Source organism: Ambystoma mexicanum, chromosome 9 (assembly GCF_040938575.1).
Source record: "Ambystoma mexicanum isolate Mex_15411 chromosome 9, UKY_AmexF1_1, whole genome shotgun sequence".
NCBI lineage: Eukaryota > Metazoa > Chordata > Amphibia > Caudata > Ambystomatidae > Ambystoma > Ambystoma mexicanum.
The window spans coordinates 175,538,913-175,563,458 of NC_090931.1; the positions used below are offsets into that span (position 1 = coordinate 175,538,913).

Below are 24,546 nucleotides of genomic sequence, written 5' to 3' on the forward strand. Positions count from 1 at the left end.
AGGGACGCCCATGAAGTATGGAGGAAAGGGGACGGGACGCAAGAGTACAGTCTTGCACAATAAAGAGTTTTGTTGAAAAAGAAATCACTGTTGGGCCACAGGTTGGGAGGCTTGTGAAGGGCAAAGCTGCAAGCAACTCTGCAAAGGGCAGCCAATGCAAGTCTCAACTGAGAGCAAGCAAGCTACACACACAGTAGGTACCCCTTAGTTCACAGTACCTTTGGTCTGAATAAATGGTTCCAGCTGGCTTCTGTTCCATTCCGCAAACTGCAGCTGGTGCACAACTTCTCCCACATGATCCGTTGCGGTGTAGGCACGATGGACTTCTGGAAACTTAAAGAAAGAAAACACTCAACGACTTCTACCGTTAAGGAGAGAATAAAGATGACGTAAAACAGGTCCCCGTTAGTCCGATGGATAAACAATGGCGCACCCAAGCTCGATTGAGCCGAAAACAAGAGTTTTCCTACCAAAAAAGTGCAAAAACAAAAAACAAAACGCAGAAGCTCGAAGAGCAAAACACGAGGACTCCCAACATTTCAACGTGTAGTAAAAATCTGAAGATGGCTGCCAGAGGAGGGGCTTAGGGAGAGGGTAGTCATTGGCTGGGGAAGTATGACCCAAAGCTCAGTGATTGGTTTATAGGAGAAAGACAGTTTAAACACGAAAGTGAAACTGTTTTTTTCTTTTACCGAAGCGGGCCATATTCATGAGCATGTGAATCCATGCCAGACCCAATGCCAGAGAATGTCATCTGCATCGGAGAACTCATTGATGGGACATCTTAAAAAAAAGCATGCAAACGAGTTGAAATCTGTCCTTTGAGTTAAAGATGCTGTCACAACTTCTTTTGACCGAGTCAGAATGCTCTATGTAAGATCTTATTGGCAACCCAGGTAAAGTAAAGAAGGCATTATTTGCAGCAGATTGAGCCAACACTATTGCAGAATTTCACGCATGTCCATCCCTAAACCACCTCAAATGCAATCATTAAAAAAAAACAGGGAACATTAGCCCCATACTTATCACTTTATTCCAGTAAACGGGTGCAATCCACTTTTTAGATTTCAGTTGAATTTAGTTTGGGCAAAGGAAGTTCTATTGAGATATGGACGGACAGCAATGGGCACTGTTTTCAGTAGATTTTGCAATGATGAAACGCAGTTCAAGAGAGCTCGGCATTTATTGCTTGTATGTGATGCTATAAAAATTATTACGTTGAGAGCATTCTCCAAGTATCAAAATATATCAGAAGAATGCATGTGGAATTACTGCTAGTCCGGTTCAACCACATCAATTGTAAAAACTGTCTCATCTTTCTTTCATCTAATTCTACATGGGAAGGATGGGTAGTCTATCTGTAAAATGGAAATATGAATGGACTGAAGAAGATCATGATTTGTGTTGATTGTATACGCAGCTTCACTTTTAGGTGCTTTTTATTTTTCTTAATCTGTAAATGGAAAGATGAATTGATTGTATGATTTGATTTAACTGTTTTTCTTCCCTTTTATTTTATTTCTTATTTTTACTCATGTATTCCAGTTTTGTGTTACGTTGTTGTTAAAGGTTGAATTACATTTTAACCAATACAACACAAATATGTTTGTAAAGAGTTCTTGCTTACCTTAGTCTGTGTTCCACTGAGGTCAAAAAGGTCTTACTCTGTTATCCTGAATATGGTTATAGGTTTCTACTGTTCCTTGAATGCGTGTTCCACTATTCAGAAAAGTATACCTGCAGGTTGGTTTACTAAGTGAATCCTTAACCAAGTGTCACCGCACAACTGCTACGGTCTACTACCCTTATATTACTGAAAGTACTCAGAAAGTAACTTATGGTTTTACTCCCAATTAATAGGTGTATCCTATACTAAACGTGTTTGATACAATCTGACTTGCCTAGAAATACGGTTAGTTTTCTGAACAAGGTTTATGCTTTGGTCTGTGTACCTTCAAGCATTGTGTTGTGTTTTTAGAAAGTGTTCATGATTCTATGACCAAGTACTTACCCCCCCCCCAAACCCCTAATATTTATCTTGGCTAACTTGTATTTATAATAAACCTTTATTTTTTAGAGTACTTCTGGTTGTGTTTCTGTTGAACCCTTGGTATACTACAAGTTCTTTGTACCTTCCTACAGCCCTCTATCCCTCCTAAGGTAAGCCTGGCTGCTTGCTCTACGCTACCATATACTCAGGTGGTACAGTCTTACACCAAGTGGAGTCTTGTACCCGTCTCAGTTGAATGGTTTTTCTAAGCCCTTAGTTGGACTTCAGAAGAACTGTCCTAACCGGTGCCTAGAGGGGTGACAGAGGGAGACATAGGAGCGAAATGGTGAACATGGACTGGAAAAGGTAGGTGCCTGAAGGGGTGAAGAATGGTGCCCAAAAGGTTAAAGAAGGCAGGGAATTGAGGGGTAAAAAAAAGTAGTGAATACAATGACGAGAGGGAGTTACGAAGGAGTGGGGGTGTGAAGTAAACAGAATGTTTGTACAAGAGCTGATAAAAGGAGTGGAGAGTAGGAGTACGTCACGAGAACAGGACTAGGATTCGGTGCACTTAATACAAGAATAGGAGTGGAGAAAAAGGGGTACAATCTGGAGAAACAAACACCAAAAGTGAAGCAGGAAGGGATACGTCAAGAATTGTCTCCAACCAGAGAACAGGAGCAGCTTGTGGGGCCTAGATGTAAGGACTAGGAAGTAAGAGTAGTAGGCCATCTTCTCACCCTGCAAAGCCTCCATGGTCTGCATCCAAGGCTTAGGGAGTTGCCACACACCTTACTCTGAGCCCTCATTCCCTGGACTTGAGAATAAGAATTACTAGCAGAAATCAACCACTACTTGGAGCAGACCTTTACAGTCTGTCAGAACAAACCATTAACTGGAAAGACCAAGTCGCAGAGAAAAAGGATGAAGAAAGGGGAGACATCTTGATGATCAGAAGGGAAGCAATTTATGGAAACAGAAGGCTGAAGAAACACCATCTGAAACTTTTACTTGTTCCTGAATGTTTAGTTAATTATATCTCCCGAACCAAGTCAAATACCATTTACATTTTACTTCCAACTTCTTTATTATGTTGGCACCCATTGTAAGAATCCCTTAATAAATTACTTTGAATCTAAGTTGAACCTAGTCTTCCGATCACGGTCCCTGGCATGACAATTCAGACACACGCCTTCTGCAATTATAAAAATCTGCCCTTGTGCTTGCATGAGGGCAGATTAATCTTCGAATTTTGTAACCAGTTAGTGTTAATCGTCATAAAAGACGTGAACACAGAGGACTCAGGGTTTGGCTATAAACCTATTCAATGGTAAGGGGTTGAAAAACGCATTTCTTTCCCTGTTCTATGAGGCGTTTCCTTACCTCAAGCAAAACTAATGGGTTGGCCCTTTGTCAAGATGTCCAAAGCAAAATATGTCCTGTGTCCAAAATCCTATCCTGGTCATCACACTATAAACTAACTCTAAGGTGCCATGGATATTATCTGAGTTTCAAAGTGCACAAATATTTAAATGCAACACAAAAGGAAAAGCCCAACCAAAACGATCCAAGTGGACAATGCTCACAGATCCAGGGAAGGACTCCCCTTCCCGGATTCCTTTTCTTCCAAAATGAAAAAGTCAAACAAAGAATAACCAGGTTGCTTGTAACTCAAGAGGACAAGACCTAATCCTCAGGAACCGTGGACACAACCAGGGTAAGGTATTGTCCAGGACAACACCTTACTCTGGTTGTGTTCATGGTTCCTGAGGATTAGGCTCCCTTCCCAGGGTTTCCTTTTACATACAGTTCAATATCTTAACTGTATGTCTTCTATGTGATTATCCTGTCGCTGTCTTACACTTTGGTTGTGGTTTCCAGACTCCCAGGTCACCTAGTATAGTCCTTTGCCAGGCTCCTTTCCACATTTGTAACAATTCACAATCTTAAGGGCATGGCCCTTCCTTGAGATTCTCGTCTTACCACCATTCGTCACATATACTTGACTTGCCTGGTATACTCTCCTTCCAGGATTGTTATGCAGTTTCTTCTACTTTACCAACCATTTGGTATTTGTGTTACCAAGTCGGAACATGAAATGTCTCTGGTTTCCGTTCATTGTCTCTGCCAAGCTCCTACTCAGGGTCCCAGTCACACGGTCTTGGAATTTCGTTCTGCAACCGGATAGTCAGATTGTTTCTCTGGTTCTCGCGTTGCTTTCTGCTCTTGCCAGCACATCCAGTAGGCATTCAGGCTTCGGTCGACTTTCCAGTCTATGCATAGGTTGGGAGGCAAGACTTGTTTCCCTGAGCTTCTTTCGGTCTCCACAGAGCCTCCTCAAGCGTATTGCTCCCTGGCTGGCCCTCTTGCCCCATGTAGCTGCTAGGACTCCCGTGGAGCCACCGGTACATCGCTCGGCCTTGAGCTGGAGAACTCCATGCTTCTCTTCCCGGCATGGTTTGGAACCCTGTCCGACCAACTGAATTTCGCCAGCGACTATACGCTGACCCTGGTTTGCATTAGGAGTAATCCTCATTGCCCCTTGCCTCTTCCGAATCTCAGTTGTTATACTGTTCCTTGTTGGATATTGGGGCACAACCCAAACAGGGACGGAAGAGAGGGACATCTGACTTTCTCCGATGTCGTGTCATCCCGAGAGATGCGCCTCCCCACTACCCTGCCCCCATGTGGTCCTCCCCCATATAACCACCCTGAGGGTAAGAAGGTAGCACCTGCCATCCCCTGACCACATGTGCGAGTCTACCTCAAGCGAAAGGAGTCATGACATCATCAGATTCATCACAGTAGCCACAACTGAATTATGCGGTACAAGTTGTGGGTTTCTCTCCCAGTGAAACATGATTTTGTTGGTTTATGTGTTACATACAAGGGGGTCTCAAGCCAAGAATGTATGTGCACTCTTAGGCAGAAAAGCAGCAAAAATATGCTGACTTTAAACATATTTTCTGCAAGTTAAACTTTAGACTTTCACAGCATCACAAGGGACAGAAATCCCAAATAAAATCTTATTTTCTATATTTTTTGACATATTGGTCTTAATAAACACACACAATTGATATCCCAAATAAAAAGTTCACCATTATAAAGCAGTTGATTTTTAATCCTGGGAGAACACATCTCAAATTCACAACAGATATTGCACCCATTACGACCATGGAGCACAAAAGACTAAAACGTATATCAATAACAGAAAGCAGTGGCAGTTCTCACCATCACTGTTCGCTTGTAGACAAAATGTTTAATTTTAAAGCATCCAAGGTAGCTGTATTACATAACTTCAGGACCTAAAAAGCAAAAGAGACTAGGGACATGAGGTGCAGGTGAAGACGGACCAGCGAAGCCCAGTCTCCACAATGAATAGTCCTGGTTTCCTCTGCTGATTGGAAGCAATAGACATACCTTATTCCCCTCCGCTCTGCTTGAGGCCTCACCGTTGGGCTGGTAATCTGTGCAGAGTACTTTCAGCAGCTGGGTGGTCTCGTTGGGCACCTGGCCCATCAGGATTTTCCCATAGCGTTTCATGTTGCTCTCAGCTTGGGCAAAAGGTAGCTTGCCAATGTACCGCAAGCCCTCCTGGTAATTCTACAAGTGCAAGAGGCAAGAAAGGAGCTCAATGTTTAGGATAAAAGGGGTATGATAAAGAGCAAGGAGAGAAAAAGGGGGTTGTGCAAACTGAGCACATAGCAGCCTTGGGACTTCATTCAGATCAGTGTATAGCATATGCAAAAGGAAACGGCCAGTGGGAGGAGAGTGGTGAAGGTAGCATTTGAGAGAAGTAGCATTACCCAAAATCATTTGCGTGATGGGTAGAGGCTCCAGCAAGATGACGTATCTAACAGGTAGCATGAAGTTCTGGCATACCACCTAATGGAGTGTCCGGAGCTTTAAGTTATTGTTACAGTTTAAGGGGACAATGATCTAGATCAATTTGTATTCCGTTGCTACGGTGCTATTCAGCAAATTGCACAACAGCAACAAAACTGATACATTTATAAAGGAGATCTACTAGGAACATCACAAGCGTTATTCCATACGTTCAATATGATTGGCATTCAGACTAATGGAGAGAATCAGTATACCATGAGCTATGCCACACCTATGTGGACTTTTCGTATACTGAAAATGGCATATTGTATTATATTTTGTTAACACTTGTATACTACTTGTATTTAATGGATTGAAAATTATAGCTTTTTTTTTTAAACAACGCCGTTCTTAGTGGCACAGTTTACATTTGAGGCATGATATGAAACCGTTGGGAGTCAATGGAGAGCAGAAGCAGGCTTGGAAAATCAGAGACATCCATGGTGATAGCAATGGTTAATCAGCAATCCCAAGCTTGTGCATCTTTGGAAAAGGTGTGATGCTATGGCCAAGCAACTGGCAAATGCCATTTAACGAATTAGATCCAAGTGCACCAGAATTTCACCTGCCCCAAAATCTGGAGAAGTTTGAAAAGACCACTTGCAGGTAACCTCAGTCTGTAGATAACAAGGAAGCAAACATTTACTTACCTATAAGTATTGTTCTCCAGTGTCTGTATATTTCACAGACTGGCATGCCTCAAACGTTCCTAGTCAGCAGGCTGGGAATCCTCAGATTATGTTTTACAATAGCAGTAAATGAAAACTTCCCCACAAGCATATCCAACTAATTTCAAGCTATTTTCCCACTAAGCTAATTAGGTGCAAAGGCCTTGGACTCTGGTCTTGGAGGCCATCTACAGATTCTAGAAGCACACAGTGAGTGAACATAGACTAAATCGCATGTCAATCTATAAACAACCCCTATGCTGGATAACTAAGTAACTTCTCCCTTCTACAGCATTGAACCTTTCAAAGATTCACATGCTTTCAATAGTTTACAAAGCAGTATTTAACATTACATAGCAAACCTAAAGGGTCTGATACTAAGGCTGCACTTATACGAACAGGCTCTGCAGCACTGACAGACCCACATTTGCAATCTTCCTTGATTGTTGTTGGGAAAGATTTCCTTTTTTCAGCTTTCCCTCCATCAACATTAATGGAACCACCAATGTTTTGCTGCCGTTTGGACTTTTAGAAGCCAATGAAGTATTTTTGCTTCACTGGCTTTGCAAAGAAATGACCCTTAGAGAAAGATATAGATATAGATATAGATATGAGTTAGCTGGGGGAACGGGAAAGGGGCAAGTATAAATGAGTTAGCTGGGGGATCGGAAAAGAGTGTTTCTTGGGTGGAATGAAGGGGGCAGGTGAGTCCATGTGCATACGTTTGCGTCAGTGTGCGACTGTGCCTGTAGAGAAAGTGATTGGGGGGTGGCAAACACCCTCTAAAATAGTGTTTATTCCACGTTTTAAAGGCTGCACCAAATGAGCCAAAAAAAAAAAAGTCAGTCATTTTATGTGCAGCCTTTAAAATGTGGAATAATTACATGGAACCGTTTTGGGGCACTAATTAGTCCCTATGATTATCAGCGCAGGAGAATTCTGTTCCCCCGTAGCAACACTTTCTTTTCCTGCACAGATCACCATACAATGAAGTGCAGTAGGGACACGGTCTTCCTGTAGCTTTGTAACTTGTAGCGTTGTGGTTACTACTGGTGGGATTGGAGGACATGTATTACTCACCGTAAAATACCCTTTCTGATGATTGTAGCGGCTTAAATTCACATGCTGTGCATGTAGTCAGACATCTAGTGAAAATCACAGAGTATTGCATCTTTCTTTCGTAGATCGAATGGGGATGTCGAAATGGGCGTGACCAACACTATCCCTAACATGAGGTGTTGTGTACCCAAAATCCCTCACGCGTTGAGGTCCCTCTAGTTGTGTTTTTTCTGCTGTGAGGGAGCCTCATAGTCAGCGTGAGCAAGTGCAGAAGAGAGAAGGTGTAAGAGGTCTATGTTCCTTCTACTCCATGACAGGACGAAGGGTGGGTGCATGTGAATCTAAGCAGATACAATCATCAGAAATGCTATTACGGTGAGTAATGCATGTCTTCTGATGCTTGTGAATCTGCTTAGAATCACATGCTGTGCATAGACTAGTGAGCAGTACCCAGAGATGGTGGTAGGATGTGAGAAAGAACAGTAGACAAGAGATGTCTCGGCACTGCTTGTCCCACCTAAGAATCAGACCTAAAGTGTGTATCTAGGCAGTAGTGTTGTGTAAAGGTGTGTACAGAACTCCAGGTTGCTGCTTTACAAATGGAATCAAGAGGAACATTTGCAAACAATGTTATGGTACCCCCTGTGCTCTGAGAAGAGGGTGTTCTAGGCGTGAAGGGCAGAACTCTCTTGGCAAGAGTGTAACAGTGTGATGCAGTTAACGATCCACTCAGAAATAGCTGATTTAGAGACGGGGTCCCTTTCTCTACCAGCAGCCACAGAGACGAAGAACTGGTTTGTTTTTCTTAGTGTTTTTTTTGTTTTTCTTTTTTTACAGATAGTAGATAACCGTTCCTTTCATGCAGTGTGTGGAGGCTTCTTTCCACCACTTTAGTGGGGTTCTGGAAAAAGGTGGGTAGTTCTATGGACTGGTTTACATGGAACTTTGAGATATATTTGGGCGCAAAGTGAGTGTGTGCGCGCAAAACCACCTTATCTTTGTGAATCGTGACAAATGCATCCTGAACTGAAATGGTCTGCAGTTCACCAACTCTCCTTATAGAGGTGATAGACACCCAAAAGGCAGTCTTGTAGGTGTGTTTCAAGGTTACCTTGTGCATGGGTTCAAAGGGAGGTCCCATAAGACTGGTAAGAACAAAATTCAGCCGGTTTGGAAATAGGTGGATGAAGTATTTTACCCCCTCCATGAAACCTTGCTCTAGGACGTGGTGTACGCCGAAAGCATGGCTAAGTGGACTTAAAGAGAATTGAAAACCAGTCCTGATTCTAACAGGCGAGTTAAGAAAAGGATATCTTTAGGTAAGCATTCAATAGAATTGATGCCCTTGCCATAACACCCGATGACAAAGCGCTTCCATTTGCTGGAGTAGCAATGCCTGGTGGAAGGTTTCCGTGCCTCTCGAGTATGTCCATGCATCTTTGAGGGATCTGGAGGTGCCTGAACTCTATGCCCTCAGGAACTAGGCTGCTAAATTGAGAGTTTGAGGGCATGGATGTAGTGTTCCTTCTGGTCTTGAGACAGCATGTTGTATGGGCAAAGTATCTTCCTGGGAGGGGAGACTGACATTGCCATGAGATGGGAGAACCAAGGCTGGCGGACCCACATAGGGGCCACCAGAATCATCCTGACTGGTTCTTGGTGCATCTTGTGCACTATTCTGTTGTGCAGGGGAATCCAGAGGGGGTGGGGTGGGGGGGCTTTGGGGGTGGGAGGTTGGTGGTGGTACACAAATTTCCCGGACCATGTTATCCAAAGACCGTTACCCTTGGAGCGGTTTTTAAGGTACATGTAGGCGTAATCTGGGCATTGGGCATTCTCAAGAGTGGCAAGTAAGCCGATCTCTGGGAAGCCCCATTCTGTGAAGACATGGAGTATAATGTCCTCCTGTAGCCGCCACTCATGCTCTACAGGTGGGGGGGGTCTCTGCTGCGTACGTCCACCAAAAGATTGAGTTCCCCTGGAACATGTTGCATTTGAGAGCCCACAGTTTGTATAGCCCTAGAGAGTGAGTCTGTGAGGTCTAGAACTGTCCTCCCCTGGAGGTGTGTCTGGAAGGCCTTCACCAACAGGTTGATGTGATTGGATGCTACCGCTGGGTACCACACGTGTGCGCAGTCTGTTGCTGGTGAAGGAGGGGATGCGTCTGTGAAGAGAGTGGCTTCTGAGGCGGGGGTGGTGAAGGTTTTCCCATGCAGAAGGTTTTCCATGGACCACCACTGCAGAGACTGAACAAGGGCTGCCGAGACAACCACTAGATCGTCCCAATGGCCGCTGGCCTGACATCATTGGCTCAAGAGCCACTCTTGCATGGGGCGCATGCGCAGACGGCCGGGAGGAACTAGGTAGACGGAGGAAGCCATCATCCCCAACAGTCGCATGGCTTTGCGTACTGTCACCTGGTGACTGGTGTTAGGCAGAAACCTGTGCAGTTCCCTTTGGGAACACTGCAAAAGATTTAGGACTACAGGTGTTAGCAGTAAACCCACTTGGTAGCAGTCTGTACCACCCAGATTTACCTGGTAGCTGTGGCTAAGCAGTCAGACTTCCCTCAAGAAGTAGAGTTAGGCAGCATGCAAAGTATACACAATAGGCACTCAGACACAATAGCACAAGCAAACACTGACCAGAGCTTTGGTATCAAAGTATATAATTATTTATTTAAAAACACACTGTTTGAAACACTCCAGCACTCTTATTGTAAAACACTCTAAACAGTTACTATCATGCTATATACAACCCTTATTCCTTATCAGACAAGTCTTATTTAACACAACTTATTTCCAGACAGAGGTGAGTGCTTAACTATAGATGGCACTCCAATAAGTTCATGAAAAAGGGAGGAATAAAAAAAAGACAGAATATGTGAAGATACACGACTAAGATTTAGGAACACTTTTAGCAAGGCAGAAGAGCAAAAGTCACTGGTGAGCCAAAGTCCATAGGCTGGGCCCACTCTTAGAGAGAGCAGAGCACAAATGCGCCCAAGATCACACAGTTACACTAGGCTTTGAAAGTCTTGCAGAGAGTTCGAAAAGAGTTTAGAGAGGCTCAGAAAAGTTTAGCCAGGGTGTCCCAGGCTAACCCAGGTTCGAAAGCCGGGGGCTAAATCTACTTCGTACAGTCAGTGGCAAGGGAAGCCAGGCGGAACATGGTACCTTAAGTGGGAATCCAGCGGTGGCAGTTCCTGGCAGCGGGTGCAAGTCTCGGCGTCGTCCAGAGGAAGAGAAAATCTAGACTTGGAGGAAAGATGAAGGTCGTTGCACTGCCAGGGAAGAAACCAGCCGTGGAGTTTTCCGGTTAAAGGTATTACCCTTTATTTCGCGGTCGTGGTAAAACGTGGTATTTCGGTTGCCGGGGTGCTTGGCACAGGCAAGGCGGCCACGAGATGCGTAGGGAAGGCGAAAAGACGGTGAAACTGGTTATCCCCACCAGTCAAAGGAAGAAGTCTCTCCGGCGGGAGATCTCCTCTGTCGTTGGGAAAAGTGGTGAGACTGTTCAGCAGGGCTCCACCGGTGGTGTCGTAGCAGGTCAGCTCAGCTTCTCCCTCGTCGGATTCTTAGGTCCTGTGCGACTTCTGAAGTTCCAGTCCCCAAAGCCCTGCTTTTATGGAGAAAACCCCCATTCACTCAGCCTAGCTGTCACTCAAACATGCTAAGTGGTGAGCCGGCCGGGTCACCACTTGGGCCAATCAGGACGGAGTGCGACTTGAGTTGCCTAGGCAACTCAGTCTAGGGTGCCTAAATCCCCCTCCATCCCTCCCAAGTACCCCAGATAGAGTAGCACCACTTTGGAGGGCTTCTGTGGAGAAGCCCGCCAAAAAAGTGGAACAAAGGGCTCGACTTGGGTTGGAGTCACAGAAGAGAACACAAACGCCATTTTAGAACCGAGTTTTGGCAAAAAATACCAACCAGAGAATTAATAATAAATAAACCAGCAGTATGTTCGAGGCTATCGTAATTAAATAAAGATAGTAGCCTCGAACAATGGGAAAATCCCATAGAGAAATATTCGCGGTTGAATATAGAAAGTAGTATCCACTGCCACCAGCCAAAACTCGATCAGAGGGGACGGAGACGTGCCCCCTCGACTAACAGACCCCGGGACAATCGAATTGCCCCGGCCAGTACGTCCACAATATGATGGTTGGTACTGGTTCTGTTCAGAATTCAAGACTAGTAAAGTCAATGGTGACTTTACATGCACTGGGAGACAGTAGTCAGTCCCAGGGTATGGAGTCTATACTGGGGAGTCACTACGACACCCCTGTGTTACTGCACTGAGGGTGCTGTGTAACACACATCACAAAAACACATGAAGCCCTATGGAGTAAAAGACCCCATAGCCCATTAAACACATCTAGAGTCAAAGGAACACACTCAAATCATGTCCAAGAGTGAGGGTAAAAGAGTCTCACTCTTGGCAGGAGAAAAAAAAATAAACCCCAAAAATCCAGCAAAGCTGCTGGGGGACTCACTAGGTTAGGAAATTCAGCCTAAACAGAGAATTCTCCCTAACAACTGGCTACATAGTGAAGGATCTGGAACAGCATGTTTTGAAGCCTCCCATTGGAGGGTAAGGCTAGGCAGTCTTTGGTCTGGATTAGAGTCCCCAGAAACGGTTTGACTGGATATTTTCTCGTTGATAAAGAAAAAGTTACTTTCTTACCTGGTAACGTTCTTTCGATGGGATGGTCCGACGACGTATTCCATATCTATGACAGCTAATGTCCACAGCTGTGCTGCTTCGGAAAATCTTTGGCGTCTGCGTCCTGCGTCGATGACGTCGATGCGCCGTTCCCGAGGACCTCCTCCGACGGCCGACGTCACCCGATGTGATAAGTAGGACGCACGACGCCCATAGCCTCAGTTGTAGGTTTTTCCCAGAACGTGTGCCACCAGTTTTCTGCCAGTCAGACACACAAGGCCTTGCGGAACGCAAGCTGCAATCACAAAAGAAATTCTGCAGCGGGGAAGGCAGGGAGGGAGCGATATGGAATACGTCGTCTGACCATCCCATCGAAAGAACGTTACCAGGTAAGAAAGTAACTTGTTCTTCGAGGGGATTGGGTTCTCCGACGTATTCCATATCTATGACAAACTCCCAAAGCAGTACCAAGCAAGGAGGTGAGAAAGAATTTAGAACACAAATTTAGCATGCCCAATCAAATTGCGGAATAGAGAACTGCCTTGCCAAAGGCCAGATCTTGCCCTCTGATGGAATCAAGGGAATAGTGACGTACAAAAGTATGTACTGAAGCCCAGGTGGCTGCATCACAGATGTGACGAATAGGAACTCCCCTCTGCAGGGCAGTCGACGCAGCCACTCCTCTCATAGAATGGGCCCGCAAGCCAGCCAGAGGGTCCTTACCCGCCAAGCGGTAACACTCGGAGATAGCTAAAATAATCCAGCGAGACAAAGTCTGTTTCGTCACAGCTTGTCCCAAACGCTTTCCAGCGTAACCAATGAAAAGTTGATCGTCCACTCTGACCCGGGACATGCGCGAGATATAAAAGCTCAACGCTCTCCTAGGATCAAGCCTATGGAGCCTCTCCTCTTCCTTACCAGGATGTGGAGGAGGATACCACGCCGGAAGAACAACCTTCTGGCTCAAATGAAATTCCGAAACCACCTTCGGAAGAAAAGAAGGAGGAACTCTAAGGACAACCCTGTCCTTATGAAACACAGTGAAGGGTGGCTTAACTGAAAGTGCCTGTAACTCACTCGGCGAGTGGAAGTAACCGCAACCAAAAACAGTTTTCAGAGTCAACAGCCTCAACGGGCAAGAATATAAAGGCTCAAACGGAGCACCCATAAGAAACTTAAGAACAAGGTTCAGATCCCAACCTGGCACCAAAAAAGGTGACGGAGGGAACACATTAGTGAGCCCTTTCAAAAACTGCGAAATTAAAGGAATCTTAAAATAGGAACATTCTTCAGACGAGCGCTTAAATATGGACAGCGCCGCCAGGTAACCTTTAATTGTCCCCTCTTGCAAGCCCCTGTGGGCCAAATAAAGCAAAAAAGACAGAACCATGGGAATGTCGCATTCAAAAGGATCCACATTCTGAACTCTGCACCAGTCGCAGAACTTTCTCCAACGCCTGGCCGAGAGCAACACCTCCATCACGTCTTCAGGGAGGTCCCAATCCTTATACCTCAACCTTTCAGAAGCCAAGCGTGAAGATTGAGGGATCTGACCTCTGGATGGAGAACCTGAACCCCCCCCTCCCGTGAGAGCAGATCATCTTGGTAGGGAAGACGACGTGGAGGGCAGATGGACAAGTCTAGAAGGTCCGGGTACCACGTCCTCCGGGCCCACGTCGGAGCAATGAGGATCATCCGGGAACCGAACCCCCGCAACACTTGCAGGATGACGGGGACTGGAGGAAACGCGTACAGCAGCGGGAATGACCACTCCATCACGAACGCGTCTCCTAAGGCTCCTCTTGGAGGAAATTCCCGCGAGCAACACCTTTCGCACTTCAGGTTGACACTGGGGGCGAAGAGATCCACTTGAGGGGTCCCCCAAAGGGCGAAGATCTCCAGGAGAATCTCCTGAGCCAGCTCCCACTCGTGAGAGATTGTGCTCTGCCTGCTCAGAACGTCCGCCGTCTCGTTGTCGTCTCCGGCCAGATGAACTGCCAAGATCGAAAATTCCTGCTGGATGGCCCAGAACTCGAGCTGCATCGCCTCCCTGCACAGTGGAAGTGACCCTGCCCCCCCCTTTTTGTTGAGGTAGTGCATGGCCACCGTGTTGTCCGTCAGAATCATGACACTCTTCCTGCGCAGAGTCGGCAGAAAAGCCTTCAGGGCTAGCCTGACGGCCCTCAGCTCCAACAGATTGATATGGAGTCTGGACTCCAACGGAGACCAACGACCGCTTACTGTCAGCCGGTTGGCATGAGCTCCCCATCCCGTGAGGGATGCGTCCGTCACGATCGTCACCTCCGGCCAGGACAGCCAAAAAGGGGCCCCCTTCATCGGATTGCCCTCGACGGCCCACCACAGAAGGTCCCGGGCTACCGAGGGCGGCACCTGAACAGGGTCTGACAGCCTGCCGGAGGACTGAGACCACTGGAGTTTGAGTGCCCACTGCAAAGATCTCATCAGCAGACGAGCCTCTGGCACCAGAAGAATGCAGGATGCCATGAGGCCGAGCAGTCTCAAGAACTCGGACGCTGGGAGATTCTGGGCAAACTGAAACTTGTGCACCATCTGCTGAATGTGAAGAGCCCTCACCTGAGGAGGAAAACACTGCCCCAGGGACGTGTCGATCACTGCTCCGATGTACTGGAGCCGCTGCGTTGGTGTCAAATGGGACTTCTTTAAATTGAGGGAGAAGCCCAGCCTGTGAAGGGAATGGCAGGTGACGGACAGATGATCCAGGACTTGCTCGGGAGAGCTCCCCCTGATCAACCAATCATCCAGGTAGGGGTAGAAGTGAATCCCCCCTTTCCTGAGATGCGCTGCCACCACCACCATGAGCTTGGTGAAAACCCTCGGGCGTAGGTCAATCCGAACGGCAGGACCCGAAACTGAAAGTGCGAGTCACCAACCGCGAACCTCAGGTACTTCTTGTGTTTGGGATGGATCGGCACATGGAAGTAAGCATCCTTGAGGTCGAGAGACACCAACCAGTCCTGAAGTTGAAGGGCCTGGAGGACTTGAGAAAGTCACCATCTTGAACTTGTCCTTCCTGAGGAGTTTGTTCAAACCGCGCAAGTCCATGATGGGTCTCAATCCCCAGTCTTTCTTTGAAATAAAAAAATAAGGGGAATACCATCCCTTGTTCCTCTCCGCTACAGGCACCAGTTCTATGGCGCCTTTCTCCAGCAGGGCTTGAATTTCCTGCGCAAGGAGCGGATCCGGACTCTTTAAAGAGAGTTTCCCTGGTGGATTGTCGTGAGGCCTCTGCCGAAAAGGAAGAAAGTAGCCGTGGGTTATGATCTCCAGAACCCACACGTCCGAAGTAATGGCTTGCCACTCTACAAGATGCTGTGCCAGCCTTCCCCCAACCGGCGAACCATGGGACCTGGCCTCATGACTGAGTGGTAGCGGCTACGGTGTTGCCTGAGGGCAAAGAGGCAACTGCCCGAGCGGCCTTGGCACCTCGAGTACCTCTGTTTTCACCTCTGGCACTCTTACAATGGCCTCTTTGACTGCTAGCTCCTCTCGCTTTACTGAAGGACGAGTAATAGCGAAAGGAACCTCCCCTCCATTGCTGTCCCCTAGGACGAAAAGGCAGAGGTTGGCGAACTGCAGCACCCAACGATTTCGCTGCAGCTTTGGAGGCCTGCAACCTCTCAAGGCTCTCGTCAGCCTTGCTGCCAAAAAGGTGTTCACCGTCAAAAGGCATGTTAAGGAGCCGGGACTGCACATCAGGAGCGAACCCAGACTTCCACAACCACGCAAACCTGCGCATTACGGTGCTCGCCGCCATGGACCGGCTGACACAATCCGCCAAGTCCAAACCCGACTGAACGGCCTCACACATAATATCCTTGCCATCCTGAACCATAGCAAGGAAACCATCCTGTTCGTCCCCTTAGGGAATATGATCAGCCGCTAATGCAACACAGTTCCACAGAGTGTGTGTGAAACGAGACAAGGCACATGTGGAGTTGGCCGTCTGAAGCGCCATACCCCCCCGAAGAAAACACTTTCTTCGCCCAGCCGTCAAAACGTCTGTCGTCCCTATCCGCAGGGATGGTAGTATACAACGCCTGCTTTGCCGGGGCCGTAGCCGCCTGCACCACCAAACTCTCCGGGGTGGGGTGCCTAGACAAGTAGCAGGGGTCGCTACTGGCTGGACGGTATTTTCACGACAAAGACTTGCCCACTGCCGGGAGACTCTCCGGAGCAGTCCAAGCCGCCGCCACCCTGCTCTACAGAGCCATATGAAAAGGCAAAACCGGGTCAGTGGGTGGACCGAGATCAAGGATGTCCGTGAGATCATCCTGAACAAACTCCCCTGGGGGAGCTGACCAACCCAAGTACTCGGTAACCCGAGACATAAGGCGCCGATATGATGAATCGGCATGAGTGCCAGGCTCCGGCCGACAAAACTCCATCTCCAGAGAGGTGTCCTGTCCACTGGCATCATGCAGTGACTGCCTCAGGTCATCAAACTGACTATGGCCCGAGATAAGGTCATCTGGAACCGGAACCAGGCCGCCATCAGAGCCTTCATCACCCTCTGAAATGTACTCCAGGCGGGGAGAGGAAGACCTCTGCGGACCAAAGCAGTGCCGGACCTTAGCCATAGCCTTTTTAGGGGCAAACCCCGAGCCATGGGGCCCCTCCGACACCATCGCCTCAAAAGGCGTCGAGGGCGCCGAACGAGTCGGCGCCGGCAGAAAAGGCGTCGAGCGAATCGGCGTCGACGTCAGCTGCAACGCCTCCAGCATCTGCGGCGTCGACACAGTCCTCGAAGCCGGAGCTCCAAGCATGTCTCTCGACAACCTGGGCGCCAGCGGCGTCGACGACCCCCTCGAAGACGGAACCTCGAGAGAAACTGTCGACGACCTCGGCGCCACAAGCGTCGACGTCTTCTTCGAAGATGGCACAGGATCACGCGTTCTTGAGCGCGTCGAGGACCGGGACCTGAGAACGGCTACCATTGTCCGAGCGGGACCTCTCCCGCGAGCCGTGCCGACCACCCGAGCCCGAAGGCGTACGGGCGGTGTCTCTCGACCAGTGCCGACCAACCCCACTCTGAGGCGCAGACGGACCGGTGCCCTGCGATTCCAGAATCGCTAGCATCTGCTTCCCGAAGGAAGCCCATTCCTCCGGTGTTGTTTGCATGGAGGGATAAGCGACCCGCCGACGGGCGGAGTCCTCGGAAGAGGAAGGCGACCTATGCCGGCGCTTCCTGGAATGCCTAGAAGGGGCGGAGGAGTGGCGAGACCGACTCCTGGAAGGAGACCCACCGGACTTCCTACGACGACGCGGAGCGTCACCCCTCGAGTCATTGGTCGAAAGCCTCGCAGACCTCGACTTCCGGGGCTTAGACACCCGGCCTACCGACAGCTTCTTCTTGCTTTCCCGCAAGGCCTTCGCAGTGAGCGTCTGGCAGGCGACACAGTCGTCCGTATCGTGGGCCTCCCCGAGGCACCAGAGGCAGGCATCGTGCGAGTCCGTGACCGACATCTTGGACCCACAGTCCCTGCAGTTATTGAAGCCCGGACGCAGGGTTGAAGACGAGAAAGACATCGCCACGAACAGGTCTTCACAACAAACCGAACAGGTTCAACGAACCGAGAATAGAAAACAGCAACTCCAACGAGTCGAGGCGTACCGAGATTCACGAAGCGAACACGTTTGCGGAAAAAACGGAACTGAGGCTATGGTCGTCGTGCGTCCTACTTATCACATCGGGTGACGTCTGCCGTCGGAGGAGGTCCTCGGGGACGGCGCATCAACGTCATCGATGCAGGACGCAGACGCCAAAGATTTTCCGAAGCAGCACAGCTGTGGACATTACCTGTCATAGATATGGAATACGTCGGAGGACCCAATCCCCTCGAAGAACAAGTTACTCTAATACCTGGTAACGTTCTTTCAGTGGGATGGTCCGACGACGTATTCCATATCTAGGACAGTAATCACCACAGCTGTGCCGCTTGGGAGAAACTTTCGGCGTCTGCGTCAATGACATTGATACGCTCTCCGAGGGCCTCCATCGAGCCGACATCACCGGATGTTATAAGTAGGGCGCACGACGCCCGTATCCTCAGTTGTAGTTTTTTCCCCAGAACGTGTGGCACCAAACCACTGCCAGTATGACCACAGAAAGCCTTGCGGAAACGTAAGCTGCAATCGCATAAAAAATTCTGTAGCGGGGCAGGTAGGGAGGGAGCGATATGGAATACATCGTCGGACCATCCCATCGAAAGAACGTTACCATGTAAGAGATTCTTGTTCTTCGAGGGGATTGGGTCCTCCGACGTATTCCATATCTATGACAGACTCCCAAAGCAGTACCAACGTATGGAGGAGGGAAAAAGAATTTAGAATATACAAATTTAGAATGCCCAATCAAATTGCAGAGTAAAGGACACCTTGCCAAAGGCCAGATCCTGCCCATGGACAGAATCTAGGGAATAGTGTCGTACAAAAGTATGGACCGAAGCCCAGGTGGCTGCATCACAGATGTTACAAATATCAACACCCCTCTGCAGGGCAGTAGAGGCAGCCATACCCCTAGTAGAATGGGCCTGTAAGCCTACCGGAGGGCCCTTTCCCACCAAGCGGTAACATTCAGAAATTGCCAAGATAATCCATCGAGATAAAGTCTGCTTAGTAACAGCCTGTCCCAAACGCCTTCCAGCGTAACCAATAAAGAGCTGATCGTCCACTCTGACCCGGGACATGCGTGAAATGTAGAAGCTTAAAGCTCTCCTAGGATCGAGCCTATGGAGCCTCTCCTCTTCCTTCCCAGGATGTGGAGGAGGATAAAATGCCGGAAGAATAACCTTCTGGCTTAAATGAAATTCCGACACCACCGTCGGAAGAAAGGAAGGACGGCTCTGTCCTTATGAAACACAGTGAAGGGTGGCTTAACTGAAAGTGCCTGTAACTCACTCACTCTGCGAGCGCAAGTGACCACAACTAAAAATACAGTTTTAAGGGTTAACAGTCTCAAAGGACAAGAATGTAAAGGCTCAAATGGAGCACCCATTAAAAACTTGAGAACAAGGTTCAAATCCCAACCGGGCACCTAGAAAGGTGACGGAGGAAACACATTAGTGAGCCCTTTCAGAAACTGAGAAATTAAAGGAATTTTAAAATAAGAACACTCCACAGACGAGCGCTTAAATATAGACAGCGCCGCCAGGTAACCTTTAATGGTACCCACTTGCAAGCCCCTGTGGGCTAAAGAAAGCAAAAAAGACAGAACCACAGGAATGTCATGAAAAAGGATCCACATTCTGAACCCTGCACCAGTCGCAGAATTTTCTCCAACGGCAACGGTACAGGGACTTTGTTGCCGGCCGTCTGGCCGAGAGCAACACCTCCATTACGTCTTCAGGGAGGTCCCAATCCTTATACCTCAACCTTTCAGAAGCCAAGCGTGAAGGTTGAGGGAACTGACCTCTGGATGGAGAACCTGACCCCCCTCCCGTGAGAGCAGATCGTCTCGGTAGGGAAGACGTCGTGGAGGGCAGATGGACAAGTCGAGAAGGTCTGGGTACCAAGTCCTCCGGGCCCATGCCGGAGCAATGACGATCATCCGGGAACCAAACCTCCGTAACCTCCGTAGCAGTTGCGGGATGACGGGGACTGGAGGAAACGCGTACAGCAGTGGGAAGGACCACTCCACCACAAATGCGTCTCCGAAGGCTCCTTTTGGAGCAAATTCCCGCGAGCAGAACCTTTCGCATTTCCGGTTGACACTGGAGGAGAAGAGATCCCTTGAGGGGTCCCCCAAAAGGCGAATATCTCCGGGAGAATCTCCTGAGCCAACTCCCGCTCGTGAGAGATCGCGCTCTGCCTGCTCAGAGCGTCCGCCGTCTCGTTTTCGTCTCCGGCCAGATGAACTGCCGAGATCAAAATTTCCTGCTGGATGGCCCAGAACCGGAGCTGCATCGCCTCCCTGCACAGAGGAAGGGACCCTGCCCCCCCCTTTTTGTTGAGGTAGTGCATGGCCACTGTGTTGTCTGTCAGAATCAGGACATTCTTTCCTCGCAGTCGGCAGAAAAGCCTTCAGGGCAAGCCTGACGGCCCTCAGCTCCGACAGATTGATATGGATTCTGGACTCCGACGGAGACCAACGACCGCTGACTGTCAGCTCGTTGGCATGAGCTCCCCATCCCGCGAGGGATGCGTCCGTTACGATCGTCACCTCTGGCCACGGAAGCCAAAATGGAGCCCCCCTCATCACATTGCCTTCCACGGCCCACCACAGAAGGTCCTGGGTGACCGAGGGCGGCACCTGAATGGGGTCCGACATCCTGCCGGAGGACTGAGACCACTGGAGCTTGAGAGCCCATTGCAGAGATCTCATCCGCAACCTGGCCTCTGGCACCAGAAGAATGCAGGATGCCATGATGCCGATCAACCTCAAGAACTCGAACGCTGGGAGACTCTGGGCATGTTGAAACTTGTGCACCATCTGCTGAATGTGGTGAGCCCTCACCTGGGGAGGAAAACACTTCCTCAGGGACATGTCGAGCACTGATCCGATGTACTGGAGCCGCTGAGTTGGCGTCAAGTGGGACTTCTTTAAGTTGAGGGAGAAGCCCAGCTTGTGAAAGGAGTGGCAGGTGACGGACAGATGATCCAGGACTTGCTCGGGAGAGCGCGCCCTGATCAAACAATCATACAGGTAGAGGTAGACGCGAATCCCCCTTTCCTGAGATATGCTGCCACCACCACCATGAGCTTGGTAAAGACCCTCGGGGCGAAGGTCAATCCAAACAGCAGTACCCGAAACTGAAAGTGCGAGTCGCCAACCGCGAACCTCAGGTACTTCATGTGCTTGGGATGGATCGGCACATTAAAATAAGCGTCCTTGAGGTCGAGAGACACCAACCAGTCCTGAAGTTGAAGGGCCGGGAGGATTTAAGAAAGAGTAACCATCTTGAACTTGTCCTTCCTGAGGAGCTTGTTCAAACCGCGCAAGTCCATAATGGGTCTCCATCCCCCCCCATCTTTCTTCGAAATCAAAAAATAAGGGGAATACCATCCCGTGTTCCTCTCCGCTACAGGCACCAGTTCTATGGCGCCTTTCTCCAGCAGAGATTGAATTTCCTGCGCAAGGAGCGGATCCGGACTCTTCAAAGAAAGATTCCCTGGTGGATTGTCGCGAGGCCTCTGCCGGAAAGGAAGACAGTAGCCGTGGGCTATGATCTCCAGAACGCACACATCTGAAGTAATGGCACGCCATTGTACAAGATGCTGCGCCAGCCTTCCCCCAACCGGAGAAGCATGGGCCTCATGACTGAGCTGAAGCGGCTGCGGCAGTGCCTGAGGGCAAAGAGGCAACTGCTCGAGCGGCCTTGGCACCTCGAGTACCTGGTTTTCCACCTCTGGCACTCCTATGGTTGCCCCTTTGACTTGCAGCTCCTCTCGATTTACTAAAGGACAAGTAATATGAAAGGAAACCTCCCCTCCATTGCTGTCCCCTAGGACGAAAAGGCAGAGGTTGGCGAACTGCAGCGCCCAACGACTTCGCTGCAGCTTTGGAGGTCTGCAACCTCTCAAGACTCTCGTCAGCCTTGCTGCCAAAAAGAGGTTCACCATCAAAGGGCATGTTGAGGAGCCGGGCTTGCACATCCGGAGCAAACCCCGACTTCCGCAACCACGCAAACCTGTGTATTACGGTGCTCGCCGCCATGGCCCGGCTGACGCAATCAACCATGTCCAGACCCGACTGAACAGATTCACACATGGCATCTTTGCCCTCCTGCAAGGAAACCATCCCGTTCCTCCCCTTCGGGAATATGATCAGCCGCTAAGGAAATACAGTTCCACAGAGTGTGTGTGAAATGAGACAAGGCACAAACGGAGTTGGCAGCCTGAAGCGCCATATCCCCAGAAGAAAACACCTTTGCCCAACCGTCAAAACGTTTGTCGTCCCCATCAGAAGGGATGGTAGGGTATGACGCCTCCTTTGCGGGGGCCGTAGCCGCCTGCACCACCAAACAAGAGTGAGACCCTTTTTCCCACTCTCTCATGTGTTTTAATGTGATTCTGTACACTTTGTTTCTTTTGGTTGTGGAGTGTGACAAACTCCATAGGCATTATCTTTTACACTGTGTCACACAGTACCTTCACTGCAGTGAAAGAGAAGTCTTCCAGATTTCCCCAAGGTTTAAATACCTTGTCTGGGATAAACTCCTGTTTCCCAGAGCAGTAAACTGAAATTGACTTTACTTACATTTGTAACTTTCTAGACCCAGCACACACTATCTTACAATTGGGTGATGAAGGGGTTACTTCGTATCCCCTATGTGTAGCTTCTCATGTGACAATCTTATGTTACCCTTTCCTCAATAACTGGCTGGTGGCAGTGGTTTACGTTTTACTACCATTATGGGATTTTACCGCAGGCTGCATTCACAGCCACGGTAAAGCACCCATGGGTGCCATTTCTGTGAAAATGGCCTGCTCTTTTTTCACCATTTCTTTGTGGAAAGGTCCTTCTTGAGATTTACTCTGTGCGCCAAACCAGGTTTGGTCCCTTTGTTCATTTTGCCTTTGAAGCCCGAGTGAAGCCCGCCTCTGCCTCCACTGTGTCTGGTGGCGGCAGTAAACAAGGGAGGTGCCTGAAACTCCCTGTGCTTAGTCTCCTAGGAGACAGGAATGCACCCTGTGGTGATTGGCCGGCTGGCTGTCCAGCAAGGATAGCCACCCTGCTGGTTGACAGACAGCTAGGCTGGAATGAATGAGAGCAAGCTGCATAAAAGTCAAGGCTTTTTGGCTTGGAAGGCAGAGTCGACCACTGGACGAAGGAATCCGAAAAAGAACTTGAAAAGGACACCTGCTGCAACTCCTAGACCGTTGGGTTGCCCGGTGAAGCCCTGCTGCTGTGCTGAAACTCCAAATTAGTATCAACAGAGAAGCCCCTGCAAGGACAACTTATCCCTTTGAGTTGGTGGGACAAATCAACTCCAAAGTATAATGATAATGATGTGTTATTTATATATCGCCTTTATCCAAAGCGCTTTACAGAGCACATTTACATACAATATCACCCAACCGAAGTTGGTACTAATTTATCGACCTCGGAAGAATGAAAGGCTGAGTTGGCTTTGCCGGGATTCGAACCTGCGACCTGCAGATCACGCTCAGATCGCAGCAGCGAGCGCTCAAACCGCTGAGCTATCTTACCGGCTTATGCCACATGGACATACTCTCAAAGCTGGTCGAGTATCCACTGCAGTCGCTGCTGGAACCGGATACGCAGGGAGAGGAACACCAGTTTGTGTGCGTTGCTTTTTAAACTTTTAAGCTGGCCAAGAGCTCCCGGAAGATCCTCTGGACTCCCAGGAAGCAGGACTGACTGAGCCTGAGCCCCCTCAGAGTGCGGGACCCCAGACACAAGGAAAGCTCATCTCAACAGCCAGGAACCACAGTGTTGCTATTTGCAGTAGACGCGAGGAGCTGAAACACCGAACAGCCACTTGTTTGAAGTTTGCCGGTTGCGAGCGGTGACCGTCCCATTGCAGTGCAGGAATCCCCAGAAGTCCTCCCTCTTGTCCCCACGACTGAGGCCCAGGAACAGCGAGATCTGCACAGGATCAGAAGTCACCTGCTGCACTTTTTCTTCAACCTAAAAGGTACTGTGCAGTCTAAGAGAACTTACCTCTTGTGTAGCCACTTGTCCTTGTTGGAGACTTGCTTGGTTGCATGTGTAGAGTTGCTTGCAGCTTCTTTACTTCACAAGCCTAATCAGCTTGTGGCCCTACTTTGATTTTCTTCCATTCTACAAAGACTTTTTTAAACATTGGAAAAGACTTTCTACTTACCTGCAAGATGTGCTTCAGTTCACCTTGACTTTTGCTAACTTAACATTGGCTGGCCTAGGCTCCCTGAATGACTCTTCTCTTCTGCTTAGGTGTTTTGCCTTCCCTTCCAGGAAAGGGTTAACTTACTTTGCGTTGGGGAGGTGCCTTGAAAGTACTCACCTACTTAAGAATAACTGAATGAATACTAGTTTCATTCTGAACTCTCTTCTCTTTAACACTACTCTCAATAATATTCTAAATGAATCGGTGATATACTAATGCCAACAGCACCCTAGCTATTGAAGTCGCCCGAGGGTGTAGGTAGTGCTCGTGTGTCATCCCAAATGGGTGATTGCTGATTTAGAGAACTAAGAGTGTGTATTTTGAAGTGTATTTGTGTGTTGCTTTATATTGCTCCCTTCCGGAGAAGGCTTATTCTAACTGACTGATAAATTAATAATTGTTTACTCAA

General features: G+C 48.7%; 1 protein-coding gene across 1 annotated transcript in view; it reads right to left on the reverse strand.

Moving 5' to 3' along the window:
• VPS11 (VPS11 core subunit of CORVET and HOPS complexes) overlaps nucleotides 1–24,546 on the reverse strand; it is a 314,076-nt gene that overhangs the window by 159,586 nt on the left and 129,944 nt on the right. The window contains exon 10 of the mRNA XM_069614391.1: nucleotides 5,411–5,593. Within this exon, the coding sequence (XP_069470492.1) occupies nucleotides 5,411–5,593 (183 nt within the window). The remainder of the gene's footprint in view (nucleotides 1–5,410; nucleotides 5,594–24,546) is intronic.